This window comes from Dipteris shenzhenensis, chromosome 32, assembly GCF_047967505.1.
Source record: "Dipteris shenzhenensis isolate YYH24624 ecotype China chromosome 32, Dip_SZ_1.0, whole genome shotgun sequence".
Lineage (NCBI taxonomy): Eukaryota > Viridiplantae > Streptophyta > Polypodiopsida > Gleicheniales > Dipteridaceae > Dipteris > Dipteris shenzhenensis.
Window position 1 is genome coordinate 40,617,618 of NC_141627.1, and position 19,681 is coordinate 40,637,298.

General features: G+C 43.8%; 1 protein-coding gene across 1 annotated transcript; it reads right to left on the minus strand.

The window, feature by feature from the left end:
• Nucleotides 1-1,806: 1,806 nt before the first annotated feature.
• On the minus strand, nucleotides 1,807-18,598 carry LOC147880754 (glutathione S-transferase TCHQD-like). The gene is made up of 6 exons (XM_087370664.1): nucleotides 18,550-18,598; nucleotides 18,296-18,445; nucleotides 17,981-18,177; nucleotides 3,611-3,735; nucleotides 3,353-3,526; nucleotides 1,807-3,178 (listed from the first exon to the last, which is right to left on the minus strand). The coding sequence occupies exons 1-6, from the start codon at nucleotides 18,596-18,598 to the stop codon at nucleotides 2,593-2,595; spliced, it is 1,281 nt and encodes a 426-aa protein (XP_087226790.1). The 3' UTR covers nucleotides 1,807-2,592.
• Between the last annotated feature and the right edge of the window lie 1,083 nt (nucleotides 18,599-19,681).

The following is a 19,681-nucleotide window of genomic DNA, read 5'->3' on the forward strand; positions in this document are numbered from 1 at the left end:
GGCAGAGCAAAGAAGGGCTGTACGGACGAAGAATAAGCTAGAGATGCGAACTGAACGAAAAGAGGAAGAAGCAGGGACTGTACGGAAAGTACGGTTGTACGGAGGGGGCTGTATGGAAGAAGCTGAGCGGTATAGGGATATTGAGAAGGCACGCAAAAGCTGTTCGAAGAAGTAAAAATGGGCGGGGAAACCAGGCTGTACGGAAAAGGACGAAAATGTACGGACGTCTGGAAGAGGTGTCAGAAAAGGGACGGCAAGACGATGAAAACAGAGGCAGAGTTACGAAAGGCTACGCAGGGAAAAGGCGGATCAGACCGTACGGCTGTACGGTGAGCGTACGTCTGCCGTACGGATGTACGGACAGACGGGGAGTCTGTACGGGATGCAGGTGAGGCTCGTCTCCACCTCTCTCACCACGCTCTCTCTCACACGATCAAACACCACTCACACACACACACACACACACACACATGCATGCACACACATATGGAGAGAGAGAGAGAGAGAGAGAGAGAGAGAGAGGATGATATATGATATGATTGCATTAAAGTGCGCTTCAGACCCTTCAAGATCTATGGGATTGGTAACCTCTATTAACTAATAGTGGTTCCTTTATATGCCAAAATTGAGAAGAAATCTTTACAAAACTTGCTACGGTGTATGTGCTTGGCTAATTGTGTGCTAGCATGATGACTTTGTTTAGTATCCCAAAACTTCCTTTAGGTAGCCCCCTAACTATGCTTGATGTTCCAAAAAGGTTTTAAGTACTACCACTATTTTTTCCCTCGATGTGTACATAGGCTCGACACTGTAGGAGCATGTCTCGCTCATTTTATATCTCCCCTGTTGGGCAAATTTTGTAGATTCTTGCATCTCTTGGGATCTCGGGTCTTGCCTACCTGCCCATTTCCACATCTAGGACATGGGAGCTGGTCCTTACTTTGCAGATTAAATGCCTTTAAACCATTGACATATCCTCCCCAAAGTATTTTCGCATTTCATATCTGTCCATTGGACTGATTTCCTATATGAGACCCACAGAGAGAGAGAGAGAGAGAGAGAGAGAGAGAGATGCAAAGCACTCTTAAGCCAGGTGTCACATGCGAAAGATTTTCCTCCTTATGCTCCATTTCTCATCTTGACTGTTATGTAGTTGGGAATTAGCTGCAGGAGATTAGCGATGAGAGTTCAATTTTGTCAGAATTTTGCAGATAGTCCTGTCAACGGTGACCTCCTCCAAAAATGGCAACCCAAACACCGTGATAAATAGAACCATTCCTTTCTTGAACCTACATGATTTTACACATACAAAGACCTTATTTTTGAACAAGATCCATCTGTAAAAAATAATTAATTGTAGCACCTCGGCTATGCATTGTAGATTTCAAACTGAATTTATTATAGTCTATAGTCAGGACTGGCATACATCAATCTCAAAAAGGAGAACCAAACTGTATGAGAAGCATTCGCACGCTCTGTTGGATTGTATTCAATTTCCAGTATTTGTTGGATTTTAATTTTAAAAAAATTGAAGCGCACACTGACAAAATGATACATCATAACTGTCTTGTTTCTTGAACAATGCATTTTTCTTGCTCTTGATCACAAAAGGTGCTCAATGTCAACTACCTTATGGAGATTCTAGTCTATGGTAGTGAGAAAGATCAAGGAACACAAAGTGCTTGTAGCTATTACACGAAGCCATGACATAAAACATACAGAGCTTGTACAACTTAAATATTTTCGATTAATGAAAACCAAAGCAAGGCCTTGAACTTGATTCATATAATATTCAGACATGTAAAGTACTTCAATATGTCTTACTAAAGAAGTGAATTTTGACCCGTCCCCAATTCAATATGCTTGCCAAGAGGAATATATTGCTGTGGCACCCTAAAGGTATCGCAAAGCAATGTCAAACAACAGAAGATATGGTTACATCTTTCAAATATTGCTCAATCGAAGGCTCTGAGTACCAAGAGCTTCCATTGTTTTATTTAGAAAGTACACATGTACACAACTTGTGATGTGCCGAGAAGAGATTGATAAACTCTAAACAAGATGCAGTCAGAGATTTGGACACATCTATGTTGCCAGAGCAGAAGTTGCACAATGGCATATAATGATGCGATGACAATGAGAGGAAGACATATAAAACACAAAGTAACCATGGGGACAGAGGGTGAGATACTAATGGAACTATAGATGAAAGGGATGGAGAGATGAAATGAAAGGCTTCATCAGGTCGTCAGAAAGTCAAACATAGAAACCAAAGGGCATATATATAGAAAAACAGAAAAAAAATCAACAAATGTGTACAATCTGTGTGCACAAGCCTCTGAGAGAGAGAGAGAGAGAGAGAGAGAGAGAGATGCAATTCCATTTCATGGGGGTCATGACATTTGACCAGGCGAATGGAGGCAGGAAATACAGACTGAGATTAAGAGATTGATATGCAAAGACTTCTTCTGTGCCCAAACTCTGCCACCACCTCCCTCAAAAAAACACCCGCCCTCCAAAAGAAACCCTAACCCAGATCTCACTTCTTTTTCCTTGAGAAGAGTCCATATAGATAAAGAGGAAACCCTGACCCTAATATTTTTTGAAAAGGTTCCGGAAGCCAACATTGATAGCAGTCATGAAGAAAGTCTTGTATCTATTGAACCCTGCAAAGTACTTTCCAATCACTACACGATAGCTCGGCCGACGCTTGGCCCTTGTCCAGTACTTTGATAGCCTTTGTCTTGGCCGTATGTACTCCTTCTCCACCTTCAGCAGCTCCATCCAACCTAGCACAGGCAGAAACATCACATCCGCCATTGTGAAAGAACCCCCTGCCAAGTACTCTGTTGTTGCTAACTGTGTCTCTGCCGCATCCAGCAAGCTCTCCAACTGCCTCCTATTCATGTCTAGTGCATCTTTGTCCTTTAGCATCTCATCAGTTGCATAGGCATTGTGCAGCTTTGTATGATACTTGCTCGCAAGTTCAGGGTTTCTTGCCATTCTCGCAATTGCCACTCTTCGTTTGAACCTGCTAAAATACTTGCGGATCTTGAAGGGGATATGACTCAATGTGAAGAGTTTTGGATCCCACTCATTTATCATTTTCATCCATTCCTGTAATCTCTCTTTATCTACATCTTCGGTGCCTAACGGTCCATTTACACTATCAATAAACCTGCCATAACGTGAATGTGCAGATCATTAACCATTCATACAATCGATTATCCCACCCATTGCAATGCAATAAAAATCAGGACAAGCATGCAACTTCTGACCAAAGTTAGCAAACAGGCTCTGCACAATAGTATCAGTAACCGGAAGAACAAATCGTTTGGCAAAGGACACTCACTGGACAATTGAAAGTGCGTCGAAAAGCACACGGTTGCCATTTTTGAACACTGGGATTTTACCATCCGGATTAATCTCAAAAAGCTCAGCATTCAAATCCTTCCCCTTCAAAGGATTCAGACTATGTGACATATAATCCATTCCTTTCTCTTCCAAAGCCAATCTCACTTTTTGGCTGTTCATTGAAAAAGCATGATGATATAGCTGCATGTTGCTAATGTCTCTCAAAACAATACATTAGCAAGACCTAGGAAGATACCCTTTTAATGGAAAACTGCCTGTAATAGTTGGCTGGAAAAAAACTATCCAAAGGCAAGGTGCAGATTGCAGATTCCTCAGTAAGCCTGAATCCGTAACGTGATGTTGACTGAAGATGTGAAGTCCCTGTTACAACAAGCAATGTTATTCTCAAAGTCATCATCAAACTAAAGAGCAATCAAATTATTTACCACCATCCCCTGAGTAGCATCAGTACAACATATGTCACAATGTCCTGACAGGTGTCATTATTAAACATACCCCTTGGAAATAGGTCGTCACTATTCGTTGATGTCTAGTTACCCCTATACAGGATGGTAAAAGCTACTTCTATGTCAAGCATCTTCATCTACAAAGAAATACTACGTCTTGCATAAGTATTAAAGCGACCCTTGCCACCAGCTGACTTCAGCTGTATCAAGAAAGCAGAAGATCACTCTGATACTTCTGTATTGCAATCACACGGCTGCAATCATACGGCGGCAAATGAAAATTGCAGACAGGATCTGGAGGAGAGTAAGACTCGGCTCATTCAGATTTCTAGTCACAAATGTGCAGATCTTGTAAGACCTAATTACTCCACACTCAAGAAAGATGTCCAATTTCATGGACATGGCATCTCTCTCTCTCTATGTTTACAGGTCCCCAAGTAGGTTGGATCTTCCGTACAATTTTAAGTATCTATTTCTCGACTCAGGTTTCCCTTTAAGTTTAGCTCCAAGGCCCAAAAACAAAACAAAAATTATCTCATTTTCTTTTTTAAGACCATCACAGGCATGAGGTGGCATTCCAGCCACATTGCTGGTGCTTATCAGGTTTTTCATCGGCATTGAGTGGTATACTACCACAGGTTTTTCATGCTCCACATGACATATCTATGCTTTGAGTTTCTCTCCCTGCTGTTTCTTTCATACTTTATGGAAATCTATTTCAAGAGAGAGAAAGGGGGGGGAGGAGAGGGGAACTAATGTATAATTATGTTGTCCCACCACACCATGTGAGCCTTAGATGACACGTTTTTTGATGTTAGACCTTAGGGGTGCAATAGGCACCTCTATTTACCCACTGAGGGGATGGTGATCTCATGAGGTCATATTCGACAATATTCTCTCTCTCTCTCTCTCTCTCTCTCTCTCTCTCTCACACACACACACACACACACAAAATTTAATGAGTAAATGTACCTCACACACACAGACACAAATTTTTTACACACACACACACATGTATACTTTCCCAACTATGAATTATTCTTTTATGTACCCCCCGTGAAATCTCCGCTTTATATTCTCTTTTTAACCACCCCCACACACCAAGCCCACTAATCGTCCCATACCTCCTCTAATACCTTCTCAACCCACGCACTCATTCGCTCCTTACTCCACTTGTAACTCAAACTTCACTTGTAACTTAAACTTATTTGTGACTTAAACTTTTTGTAGTTATCTAAGAATCCATACGGTTGTCTATATTCCTAGGTAAAGTGATAACAAGCCGGGGAAAACGGGCATTACCTGTCTACCCAAACATAACTATGATGTTCTAACATCTGGCAAGTAAGTGGGCCCCGACCTTGGAACCTGGAATGCCTCAGGATTCGACATCTTTTTTCAATATTATGTTTGTCAAACTCAATATTATTAAAAATTCTTAATTTTGGTTGCAATTTTTTCAAACTCTAGTTGTTGCACTTTTCAACCTAGATGTCCCCAAAGAGAGGGCTACCCACAGTGATAGGATACACATGGGAGTCTGCCCACAGGAAGGAATTGAGGAGGGATAGTGGGGTACGATCCGGAGGTGTGGCTGTTCTTTTCAGATCACATCTGAGGCCACTCCTTTCTATGATACGAAAGGAGGAGGGTCTAGTTACCAGACACACAGCCGACTTTCATTGCAGTATGTTACTTTCCCCCAAAAACATCATCCTATGCACAAGAATTCACCACTGACGGGCACAACACATATGAGACTATTCATGATGATATCACGGAGTTCTCCAGACACGGGGACACCCTCCTCCTTGGTGACTTCAATGCACGTATTGGGAACAAACAGGTGGGCTTGTTAGATTTCGATGAGGATTCCCCTATAGTATTGGAGATGGATACAGCAGAGTTGGGGATCGTGAGGCAGTCAACAGATGCAGATGCACTAGTGGCAGCATATGGGAGACATTTACTCGAGCTGGGAGCTATACATGACTTGATCATATATAGCGGTCTCTAAACATGGCCATCATCTAGTGGACTCACCTGTTTCCCACATGGAGGAGGGAGTAGTACGGTAGACTACCTGCTTGGTCCACTGGCACTGGCCCCACGGGTACATGATTTTATTGTGCCGCCCCCTCCACTTGGAGCCGACCACTCATATCTCACTTTCTGTATATCGGTTGTCACGCCAGCCATGAGGAGGGTCCCCCCACCACCCACTCGTGTTCAGATCCATTTTGACTGTGCTCTTGACCCGGTATACGTGAGCCACCTGGCTTATGAGCTTCCGGTACTACTCGGTGATGGGATGGACCTCGCACATGCATTAGACACTCTCATATCAGTGATACAGGATGTTGTCGCCAGATCCTTTTCCACGACATGATCGCACGTGTTCCAGATGCCAAAAATCATAGTTTGATGATGAGTGCAGAGAGATGAGAGCCCACCTTACACGTGAGGTAGGATTGGGACATTTGACTCCGCCAGAGTCACACCGGATCTCACGCTGAGTGACACGGTGTAAGAAGCGGGCTTTCCTTATGCACTAGATGGATGAGGTGATCAATTCTTTTCACGGAGGAGATCCTACCATGGGATTTTTCCTTTTATGTTTTCCTTTTTTTAACTTTTTATCCAATTGGTGGAATTAATTATATGGTTCAATTATTGATGGGACTTTTTAATCTAAACACACACACCCAACAAAAAAAGAAAAGAAAAGGAAAAAGCAAACAATAATCTCTCTCTCTCTCTCTCTCTTCCCCCTCCCCCTGCCAGCACACACACACACACACACATGCACACTTTTTGAGGTACCAAGGAGTGAAACAAACTTCTTTTGATTCTCTCTCTTGGTTTCGTCAATCACACGCAAGCAAATTCTCAGGCGATGGCATCACGAATTTCCACCCAGCCAATTTCGTGGATCGCATATGTTACTTAAGATACGTAATTTATCTCTCATGCCTATCCACAAACCCACATCTCCCTAGATGGTTCCCTCTGCCACATGTCCTCATTTTAGACCTTTTTACTTGGTACACCAATTACCCCTCTCTTGGGGCACAATTTAGAACATTTTCCCCTTGGCATTATTACACTATTAGGTGCACCTAGGCCTTAGCACTCAGAACCACCTAGTCAATGCCATTACACCCTCACCTAGGACCTTGGCAGTTACTTCTCTTGACCATTTTATTTACGCACATTAAATATTACAGAAGTCGGTCATCTAAGAGAAAATGCCCACCGATCTTTCCGAGGTCATGCTATCTCGGCTAGAGCATAACATTCCTTTCTTCTTCAAGCATCAGCATCCTCGATGATGAAATCTGGGAACACTCTCCGTAACTGGTATACGGATTCCCAGGTAGCTTCCGATAGAGGTAGACCATGCCATGCAACCAACATCGTGGGGATCTTCCGATTGCGCACTTGCATTGTTCCTCGGTCCAAGATTCTTGTTGGTTTGCCTCTTGCATTATCCTCTATCTCCCGAAACAAAACAACACCTTCGATTAGTGAGTCACCTATATGCAAAAATTTCTTTAAACGAGAAACATGAAACACTGGGTGCACCTTACACCCTGTGGCAATTCTAATCTATAGGCTACCTTGCCTATTCTCTTTAGAATTAACCACAGCTCACAGTATAATGACTTCGAGTGCGAAGGAACTCTGAGAAAAACTTTTTCTCATTCCTTCAATACTCTTATAGACCGGTTTTCATCCACATACACCTTGGCTCTATCCATAGCCTGGCGGATATTAGCTCTCGCAAGTGCTAGCATCTCTCGCATCTGAACCACAAAGTTCGCGGCACTAGGCACTCTCTGAGGTACTCCAACTATAGTTGGATTTGCTAGTCTATAACCATAGTTCAGCTCAAAAACGGACTGAACTCGGTAGAGGAATGTTTTCTATCATTGTAGGCAAACTCTAATAATGGCAACCACTTGTCCCATGTATGTTGCCTCAATGACACATATGCCCTCAGCATATCCTCTAAAGTCTGGTTAACTCTCTCCGTCTGACCATCCGTCTCAGGATGATCCCCACTACTCATTCCCAACTCAGTCCTTAGTGTCTCAAATACCGCTGTCCAAAAATGACCGGTAAATCTGACATCTCTGTCTGACACTATGGATCTAGGCAATCCATGCAGACGAAATATATGTCTAATGAACAAATCCGCCACTTGCGGGGCACTAACAGACTCTCTAGTCGGAATGAAGTGAGCCATCTTGGTTAGACGATCAACCACCACAAGGATAGAATCATACCCTCCTTGTGTTGTAGGCAGCCCTATAATAAAGTCCATGGAAATGCTCTCCCACTTAGTGGTATTTCCAAGGGCTGTAAAAGTCCGGGTGGCTTCACCCACTCGGCCTTACTTACCTGACACGAGAAACACCGTGTCACATATTCATGAATATGCTTTTTCATCTTTGGCCAAAAGAAATCTCGCTTCACGAGATCATATGTCTTCTCGACCCCTGGGTGTCCCGCACACGGGCTATCATGGCACTGTCGAATGTGAAGCAAATAGAATGAGTGAGAGAGAGCAAGAGAGAGTGTGAGAGCAGGAGGCTTGGAAGCTGAAGGCTTAGTTGCAATAGAATAGAGAGTACAACACACTGAAAGAAAAAGATAAGGTTTTGTCCTAGTGACAAAACCTTAGTAGTCACTAACCATAGTTAGTGAACTAACTGCGGTTAGGGGAAAAACCTCTTAATGAGGGAAAAGTGCCCCTAACTAGCTTATTATATTACATTGGTCACTGCTGAATTATGTCTATAATTCTAACACCCCCCTGCAGTGCCAATGTCATGTACAAGGCTAATCAATCACCAAACGGATATAAGTTCAGGGCACTGCGAAATGCCTCAAACTTTTCACGTGGTAGTGCTTTGGTGAAAATATCTGCAACGTTGTCATGTGTGGACACAAAGATCATACTGATCTCTCCTGCATGCAACTTCTCTCTGACATAGTGATAGTGAACCTCAATGTGTTTCGTGCAAGCATGAAACACTGGATTCTTTGCCACTGCAATGGCACTCTGACTGTCAGGGAGAGAGAATTGGAGAGGGACCCTCCAAAGACAGATGAAGATCAGCAAATAGACGTCGCAGCCAAACACATTCAACTGTTGCTGTGAAAGCTGCCCTGTACTCAGCTTCACATGATGAGGTAGCCACTGTAGATTGTTTCTTGCTCAGCCATGAAATACAAGATTTACCCAAAAAGAAACAATTGCCACTAGTGGACTGCCTAGTGTCATAATCACCAGCCCAATCTGAATCACTGTAGGCATACATATGCAAGTCACCCCCCCTGGGAAATAGTAAGCCAAAAGACTTTGTGCCCTGCAAATAACGGAAGATGCGCTTGACTGCCTGCCAATGCATAGTTTTTGGGTTGTGCATGTACCTGCTCACCTGAGATACTGCAAACTGAATATCAGGTCTAGTGTTGCAGAGATATATGAGGCATCCAACAACCTGACTGTAAAGTGTGGCATCAACTAATTCTCCTGCATCATGCATTGTGAGTTTCAGCCCCGGTTCCATTCCTCCATAGGAGTGGATATGGGCTTACACTCTTGCATGTTAAATCTGTCCAAGAGTTTCTGAACATACTTGGACTGAGACATAACAGTGCCACGTCTCTCATGAGAGAACTGGATCCCCAAATAAAAGTGAAGCAGCCCCAAATCTGACATGTCGAAGGTGGTCTGCAAATCAGCTTTGAAATCTGCAATTTTTTCTTCATTGGACCCTGTGAGCAGTAAGTCATCGACATAAAGAAGGATGACTAATATTTCCCCCCCATCCATCTTGATGTAGAGGGTGCTCTCAGTAGGACTATTGTGCAGCCCCTTGCTGGTCAAAAAGGCATGTATCTTGGCATACCATGCACGAGGGGCCTGTTTCAGCCCATATAAAGCTTTATTGAGCTTGCATACTTGAAGTGCATTTGCTGTAATTTCAAAGCCCAGAGGTGGTCTAACATACACCTCTTCCAGCAAGTCCCCATTCAAGAAGGCTGTTTTTATGTCCAACTGATGAACATTCCACTCAAAATGTGCAGCCATTGCAATTACTGATCGGATGGTGGTCATCCAGGATGTAGGAGCGAATGTCTCCTCATAATCTATGCCCTTTTTCTGAGCATAGCCCTTAGCAACCAGCCTGGCCTTATATCTGTCAATGGAGCCATCTGGCTTCCGTTTGACTTTAAATACCCATCGTGTGCCAATGGCATGTTTACCCTGTGGCAAGTCCACAACATCCCAAGTCTGATTTTTTGCAATGGACTGCAACTCATCGTGCATGGCATTCATCCAATGCACATTACCTTTTGCCTCTTCAAATGTGGCAGGCTCCTCCTCATCAAGGAGAGTACCTGCATATGCTGATTCCACTGAATTAGCACCTTCCATGTGCCTTGTTGCACTGCGAGTCCTGCCAGGTAACGGAGCATCAAGTTTACTCTCCCTGAGAGTCTGTAACAGCCAGTTTGGGACTGTTTTTGCTGCATGTATGTCTGCAATTTCTTGCTGCACCACCTGTTCCACTGCCTGTGGAGGGGGCAAGACATCTTGTGGCGGAACTGAAGCATTTGGAGGTTGCTGTAAATTCTGATTTGGATCAGAAAAATCAGCAGGGGAACCCAAAGCAATGGGTAGCAACCCTTCAAAGACATCCTCTGAAGACGAAGGCATTTGAAATTCAGCCTGAGTGTGGGCTGAATTTTCAGAAAATATCACATCTCTACTTACAATGATTTTGCGTGTAGCAGGATTGTAGAGACGGTACCCCTTGCTTTCTGCACTGTATCCAACAAATATGCATTTTTGATGGCTTTATCTGACAATTTGTGCCTAAATTCAACTGGCACATGTGCATAGGCAAGGCATCCAAAGACTCGGAAGTGATCCACTGAAGGCTTCCTGTCATTCCAGACCTCAAAAGGAGTTTTTGTTTTTAAAGCCTTAGTGGGAGCCCTGTTCAAAATGTAATTGACACACATCAAACCCTCTAGCCAGAATTTATGAGGCATGTGTTTGCTTTTCAGCATACATCTGTCCATCTCCATGAGGGTTCTATTTTTCCTCTCAGCTTTGCCATTTTGCTGAGGGGTCAGCTTGACTGTGAGCTGATGCACAATACCCTTTTGCTTGAGAAAAGCATTAAATTCTGCAGATAGGTATTCCCCACCTCTATCCGTGCGTAATGTCTGTATCCTGAGTCCGGTTTCATTTTCAACCATAGCTGAAAAGTGTTTAAACACCGTGAACACTTCAGATTTCTTTTTCAGCCCATAAACCCAAGTAAAATTGGAGTAGTCATCAATAAATGTGACAAAGCAGAGATGACCACCCAATGACAGAGTCCTCATGGGACCACAGACATCACTGTGTATAAGCTGCAATTTGTGAACAGCTTTAACTGAACCATCCTTCTTGAAGGGGAATCTATGCATTTTACCTAAAATGCACCCTTCACAGGCATGTGGAGGAGGTATCTCAAGAGGTGGCAATGCATCAACCATTGAAAATTTCTGAAGTGTCATTAAGTTGTTGTAATGCATGTGGCCATATCTGGCATGCCATAATTCTGCATTTTGCATGGCAGCTGTAGGGGTAGAAACTGCCAGAGCATGGGCTGCTCTTTTCTCAAAAATATCAAGCTGAAAAAGCCCACGCAGCAGAGTACCAGATAACCTTAAGGCATAATTAGCTTCCCTGTCTCGGACAGCACATTTGTCATCCTCAAAGATGACCTGAAATCCCCCTCTGGTAAGAGTGGACACTGAAAGAAGATTTTTGGTTATGCCAGGCACATATAAGACATCTGAAAGTCTGAAAATTGAGCCATCAATGGCAGTGAGCTCAACCTCTCCTGTGCCACGTACTGAATATGAGGAGTTGTTGGCACAAGTGACTTTCTTACCAACAGGAGGTGGATGCAAGGAAGTAAAAAGACACTTCCTAGAAGTGATATGCTTGGATGCACCGCTGTCAAAATACCATGTGTTCAGTGTTTCATTAACACTGAAAGCAGATGCATCTGTAGAAGAGTCAAAGCTGCAAGTCAAAAATGCATATGTATCATCACTGCAAGAGGCTGTACTATCCCGAGCATCTGGAACAGCCAACCTAGAGTCTGAAATGCAAGATCAAAAGGCATAATCCTACCCAACAAAGTTTGCTGCAGCATCCCCACTGTCAGATGCATGAGGGGCTGAATCTGAAACAGCCATACCTGAGCTGTTTTTCTTTTCTTTTGCAATCCTTTTCTTGCATTCTGCTATGTGATGACCTGGATTTTTGCAGTAGTGACAAAAACCCTTCTTTTTGGGTTTACTTGCATCACTTTTAGCCTTTTGTGAAGGCTGTCCTGACCCACTGGAAGGCTGATTTGCTGCTGTCTTTGCCTGTCCCTTTGTTTTTGATTTGAATTTTGAGAGCATGGCTTGTTCACCTGCACGTGAAGCCAAATTTTTCCTGGTCTGCTCTTCCTGAAGCAGAAGTCCTATCAACTCATGAAAAGTGAGGGGATTTGCACCCCCCCTCATTGATAAGTTCAGCGAAGTGTGAAAGCTGAGATAAGACTCAGGAAGAGAATTCAGAGTGGTTGTAATCATCTCTGAATCAGGAATAATTTCATCTATGTTTAACAATTGCTCTCTGAGATCCTGTAGCTTTGTGAGGTGGACTGACATGGAGTCACCCTCCTCCATATGTGTATTGCTCAACTCTCTTTTTAAGAAAGATACCCTGGCATCATTCCGTGCTGCATACATGCTTTCCAAGATATCCCACGCTGCCCTGGAGGTCTTACACGACCGGATATGCGGAATGATAGATCTTTTTACTGAAAGAGAGATGCATGACAAAGCTAAGGCATCCCGTGAATCCCATCTCTTCTGCTCTGGAGTATTGACTGTAGCTGCACCAACAACTTGTCCTGCAGCTGCACCCTGTGCACAACCTCTTCCACCTCCTTGCTGAGGAGGGGTAGCAGGTGCAATATCTACTGGTCGGATCTCATCCCCATTGACATAATCCCATAGATTCCGAGAAATCAAAATATTACGTACCATAAAACTCCAGAGGAAGTAGTTGGTACCATCCAACTTGTCTTCTTGTGAAAGACCACCAAATGGAAACTCATTCTGATTTTGATTGGCCATTCTTGAGAAAAAGATTGAAGCAGATACAGAGCTGAATTCCCTTACTGGGAATGGAATGCACAACTTCCAAAGAACACAGCCAAGCACGGGCTGTATATGCAACTTAGATTTCTGTACTTGAGCTGTCAGAAATCTGTCCAAGCATCAAAAACTCTCCAAAATCTGCCAAAAGTGTTTCAAACACTCCAAGAAAGGTAGTATGTACTGAATACTCCAAAAAATGCTCTCTCAACACAAAAGCCCCAATTTGTGGCTAGAAATTGCAGCCAGAAAGGGGCAAAATTAACTTCTTCTTGATCGATGGTGATCGTTTTCCACATCCTCATCATGATGTAGATCTTTAGGATAATCTATCTCTGATGGAATACGCCTTCCAGACATAGTTAAGTATGTGCACAATGCAAAGAAGAAATCACTATGAAAGGAACTACACACAAACACAAGACTTATCTCAATTCGATTTCCAAGCTCTAAAAGCAGCTATTTGTTGAATAGTATCTATATGGGCTCTCGAACTCACACGATTCCAAGAAGTGAATCCACGTTGCAAGGTACAAAGCAAAGCTCGTGTCCGATAGCACTGCCTCCTACTCTTGTGAACACTTGCTTTTGTTTTTTTTGTTTTTTTTTGTTTTTGGGAGATTCTCCTCTTCTAAAATCCATTGGGTTGCTCCCTTGTTAAAAGCCCCAAATCTGCAATTTTTAAACAAAAGCCCCAAATTTCAGACTAGATCTGCAATTTTGCTCCAGATGTAGCTCCAAACCTGCACAATGATTGCAATGTCTGCAATATACAAAATGCCCCAAATGTACTCCAAAAGAACTGCACCAAACTATGGTTTTCTGCAAGATGAGCCTGTCAAAGAACACCTGTGGCTGAAGACAACCTTTGTAAATCTGCACATTCAGATCTGAAAGTGCAGAAATGCACACCAATCTAGAAAAATGTTGAGACTCAGTTGGGCTGTGTTTGGACAGGTGAAATGACATTTATCCTTGCTGTAATTTTGCCTTCTGGATAAAGAAATAAAGAAAGGGGCGCCAAGTTTGGACCAATCGGGTGTCCGGTTTCTGACCACGAGCAATCTAGCTCCCCGTTGTGGCTTCTATGTTCTCTCTGTGCTGGTGAAATTATTCTCCAAGTGGCTGAAATAATAGTGATTGCTAGTTAATATTCATTCACCGCCCTTTAGTTTATCTAAAGGCTGGTTTTAGTGGTTCCATTCCGGGGACATCACCATTTCCTCAAGAGGTGGTTGTTGCGAGGGCAAGTATTATTTGCTGGAAGTTACCAAGAGAATCGTGGAAAGTGATTGGGAGGAGTCGTCGTAGTCTTCTCAGGAAGAGCAGTCCTGGCCTGGTGTGGAAAAAGAGGCTAGAGACGAGGAGGATGCAGATGCCATGTTTAAAGCACAGTTGGTAAGTGTTGTGGGAACTTAGCTTAGCTCACTCGGGACGCACGGTTTGTGGAGTTCCTTAGTGCTCCTCCGAAGCCTAAGAAGAAGAAGAAGAAAAATCAAGAGCAGCCTAGTGATACGCCGTCAGTTATTCATCATGCATAGGATGTTCCCATGCCACAGTCTCCTTTGGCCCTAGTACGGTCAAGGAAATAATTTCCAGTTTATGAATCGGGGGCAGCAAGCTTTTCCTCAACCTTCCATGCATCAAGGATGTTTTGGAGGATTCGCAACGCCTTGCATGTGAGTCTCCTAAAGCCATTTCATGGTGATTTGCCAGAAGATATACCTTATGAGAAACAGCTAGAGGTAGAGGAACTGCATGCGATCTTAGTTCCAGAATAGATCTTGGCACATAGTGAAAGTCTGGGGTAGAGTTCCCCGTCACTATTTGGTAAAGTTTTGTAATTATTCACCATTGAATGCGAAGTGGATGCTATGTTGCTGAAATTATTCTCTAAGTGGCAGAAATAATAGTACTTGCTGGTTAATATTCATTCACCACCCTTAATTTATATGAAGGCTGGTTTCAAGGATCTCCTCTGTTAGGGACTCGTGGCTCTCCACTATCAGCCTGAGTGCCCAAAGCTCTCCCAATGTAGTGAAGGATGGTACGATACTCCTTCGGGAGCCCCGGGAAGCGGAGCGTCACCGGAAAGCGAGGCACATGGTGGTTCGTGCATGTCGTCAACGGTGAACCCATGGTACCAAGGAATGAAGTAAACCAGGTGCAAGTCCAGCAAGAGAGGGCACCACTCCACAAAGGTCCTGGTGGCATTGGGGGAATTCAGCTGGAGAAGACCCCCCTCCCATAGATTACTGTAACCTCCTGAATGTGTCAACCTCGTGTGCTAAACTCGCCTAGATCCAATCACGCACTTCGCTCCTCGCAAGGTCTTCTGGGGAGAGAAGAACCTTCACGGTTTGGGGAGTCGAGGATGTTGCCATTTGAGCTCCTCTAGCCAAACCAACGGTCACCGGTCTCATCTTCCTTTGAAAGTATCCCATAAAGCATGTTGTGCCATCATGTCCAAGTTACCTTGAAATACAAATAGATGCCTTGGAAATTGTTCAAGCTTGTTCAAGCCAGCAAGCTAGCTCAAAAATCATGGAGACTGCCTTTTCACTATCCACCGTTCAGGATCTCTTTCCACATCACCCCCTTCAAGCTACCCTCTGCAGTCCTCTGACCTCCTCACAACATGCTTCGGGCACACAATCATGACTCAGGGTTAAAAAGACATAGGCTTGACACTACTATGACGTACTTCGGTTCAATTTATATAAAAAATCATCATCGTACGTACGATCACACAGTCAATGAGAACGCATGTAAGCCACAATACAAAAGAGCAAACTTGCCCCTATTACAAAGATCATTGTTGTATGAAGAGGTGCTGGGGAAATTTATGCTCACACCCACTTGGCAAACTTATGTGAAGAGGCCTCCTACTGGTCCAAGGAAGCCTATGTGAGGCACGCACTGGTATGAAGAGTCATAAAAATATGGTAGCTGTATATCTCCTTAGAATTGGGATTATTGACGGAATTTCTGTGAATTTGGTCACAATACATACCAATGAAAAGAACGTGCAAGTTTGTTTGTATAGTAGGGTCCCCTTGGTATTTTCGTTCTGTTTCTGTTTCTTGCAAGCTAGAACACACAAAAGCAATGTATTCTGGGTTTGGGTGCTTAGTATCTTTACCATGGCTTGGTCATGCAGACCTGACTTTGTTAACACCTGCTGCTATGTCCCTCCTTTCATGACGGGCAGACAGGGCGTTCCTTGCTCACTACTTGCAGCAGTCAATGATATTTTCCAAAGTTGAATCTCAAATATATCGCATCAGCACACCTAAGCCTTTGTTCTTTCCCATGATTCACATTTCTTACACCCCCACTTCACATAGATCAAAAAATCTACTTTGCACACAAAATAGAGCTGGTGGTGTGTGGAGAGAAGAGCAGCCATAAAGTGGGGAGTCAATGAGGGTGACTCGAACCATGGGCAAGTCGGTAAAAACACAATGTTAAACTGTTCGTCTAGTGGGTTTTGTTTCCCCCAGTTAAAAGACTTTTAAGTGACATTTTCGGGGCGACTTCTAGGTTTGAAGTGACATTAACCTCGCAGAATTGCCCACTCTGAACATGAGGCTTAGGGAATTCAAGTTAGCCTGTTCAAGATGGGACGGTGCTGAGCTTCCTGCTTAGCGCTGCCCCCCCCCTTCCCCCCACCTTGATTGGCCATTGCTGCGTCTCTCTTGCCTGGCCCCTCCTACCCTCTCTATAGAATTAGCCTTGTGATGCAGACAATGGAGGGTATATTGCCACTCCCGTTGCCTCATTTAGAAAGGGTTTTACATTTTCTGGTTCTTTGGTTCGTGTCAATTCAGAGCCTCTTGCCTTGCAACGGTATCACAACCAGGTCAAGTTTGAATTCTTCTCGCATGTTCAGTGGCGATTTGCATGAAGTGCAGGACAGTTTAAACTTCTCTTTCTCCTGAGCTTGCTGGTACCTGTGTTTCATGCCAGAAGAGTCTACTACTGCGCATCTCCTGACCTAAAGTTTACAAGACTATGTTTCAAGAGCTGGTTGTCAAGATTGAGGATAGGGATTGAAATTATTCTCCTACCTCTGTGGTATGAATTTTATTTTGAAATGAATAGATTGCCTCTGTTGTAGAATTCATACAAAGCTATTGGAGGTGACTGCAAACATCCACGCATCTTGTATGTTAAACCAGTCTTCTGATATCACACTACCACTTTGTATGCAGTTCACTTGCCCTCTGCCTATTCCACTTAAGGAGCACGTCTGGCCTTTCCTGAAGGGGATCCATATAAAACATGCGTGAACTTGCGTGAAAGCACCACAGGTAGCCTTGTAGTTTCTAGTAAATTCGATTACTCTCATCGCACGTCGGCACCATCGACAATTTTATGTGCCACAATAAATTTTCCTGCCCTCACTGGTCTCCTTTCTTTTTACGAATTGGAGCATTTAAGTTCCAACAATTTGAGAACGCGAGCTGCAATCCAACTCCCCGAAGCCAAATATAGGCGTCTTGACGGTACTCGTCTTATGAAACGCAATACAAAGCATCTAGAAGCCAATTCCTCGGATTGCATTAAATAATTGTGATGATGAAAAAGAACTAATCGTGACTGTGATAAAAGAACTTCAAATACTTCAACGCAGATCGAGAAAATGCAGACAACGGCCCCCCAAAATTGGACTACCCGATGTGCGGATCGCGCCTAACTGTTGTCTAGACATGCAAATTTGCAGGCTCGCCTGAAATTTAACGGTAACACAGGAATGACAAAAATGAAGATAGAACAAACACTTAAGACTGTCGAAAGACATAAAGCTCGCGTAAATTCACAATTGTGACACAGTACGTCGACCTATGCGCCGGAGATGTACAAATTACAACAAAGTGTAACACGAGAAATTACAACAAACTGTAACACAACCGGAAAGAACGACCAACCTGGTGTTTGACGATCTCGATCGAACTCTCAGGGAAGCGGGCGCGGAGATGAAGAGGAAGGCAGTGAACAGTGGCAGTGTAAGCGTGTGGGGAATCAGGACGCGGGACAAGAGTGGGGTCGGGAGGAATTTCATAGAAGGAGGGGGACTCGGGGACGGCAGGTGCAATTCTAACATGAGAGAAATGGCCAGAAGAAAGTTAACGCGCTGAAGCATAGAGTAGCTAGCAGCAATGGTGAAAAGGAATGTGATGGATCATCCGCACAAGACTTCTCTGTTGCCACCACCATTGATGGGCAATTCCCGATCTGCAAACAGTTCCTCGTCGTGTCCCCTTTGTTGGAGGCTCCACAAAGCCATCGCATCACAAACTTTTGCAGGCCACAGGAGCTGGCATGCTCTGCTGCCTCGTCACAGTCACCAAGCGATTCCCTTTCTCTGTCCAGGATGCCTTCCAGCAATCGATCTTTACAAGTAAATCAAAGAGGTGAGAGAAATTGGCTCTCAATCAAGCCCATGATTCAGTAGGAAATGAAGCATTTTTCTGATAATCTCAAAGATTGTTGTGACCACCACGCTCAGACCAGTTCCACCCGTCGAACTGCCTCCGATTCGTCATTGACGGGGAAGATGGAAGCATTTTTCTGATCATCTCAAAGATTGAGTCTCAGAACAGTTGTGTCAAACTGCCTCTGGTTGGTCATTGATGGAAGCGAATTGGCATGCATCAGGCACAGCTTGCACTCAAGCAATCAATCAAGCCATGGAATTTTTCTCTTCAGTTCTGCCCAAGAGCAATGATGATAACAAAAATGTTCAGTTTTTAGCAATTTTTGTTGAGACGGTCAAATTTGCCAAACTGCCAACTGCCCAGAATCATGGAAACCGCACCACCCATCTGCACTACCAAAACGCCAGACAAGCTTTTCGGAAACGTCCACTCGGGAAAAATTGGCGCAATGCACAATCACGCCCCTCTTTCGTTATCATAAGTACTATATCTCAAACTTCAAGGATTCAAGCACTCCTCATTACCAAGCAAAAATGCTATTTCTAGAGTCCATGCTATAAATTTAACGAAAAAATTATCTATCGAGACTTTAAAAACCCTTTAAATACACATATTCAATATGCAAACTTCTAAAGCAAACTATTTTTAGGATTGCACAAATCTTGGAGCTTTTTGTGACCTTAAAAAAGAGTTGGTCAAAATGAAAATTTGCACTTCACACTACACTATTCTTTCCGAATACTCTATGCTCCCTATTCACTTCCGTGCTTAAATTTGTTAATTAATCAATCTGCGCCTCGGCTACCCCCCGTTAATTGAATTAAGGTATGCTCTCCATTAACGTATGCTCCCCTCATCTGCTCCCTAGGCCAAAGTTGATGCGTTCGCTCCGCTCCCTTCACCTTCCTTCTCTTCCCTCCTCACTCCCTCCTACTACTCCGTCCCCCTCTTTGCCTCCTCCCTAAGCTCTCTCACTCCTCTCCCTCAACCCTCCTTCCCTCTCAGTACTCCCTTGCCTCCTGCCTCCCTCTCCCTTAGCCCTGCTACGCTCCCTACCCTCTCCCTCACCCCCACCCCCACCCACCCACCTTTCCCACTCCCCTCCCTCCCTCACTCCTCTCCTCTCTTCTCCCTCTCCCCCACTCTCCTCATACACTTGCGAGAGGCGGTTCATAGAAGGATCTAGAAGAT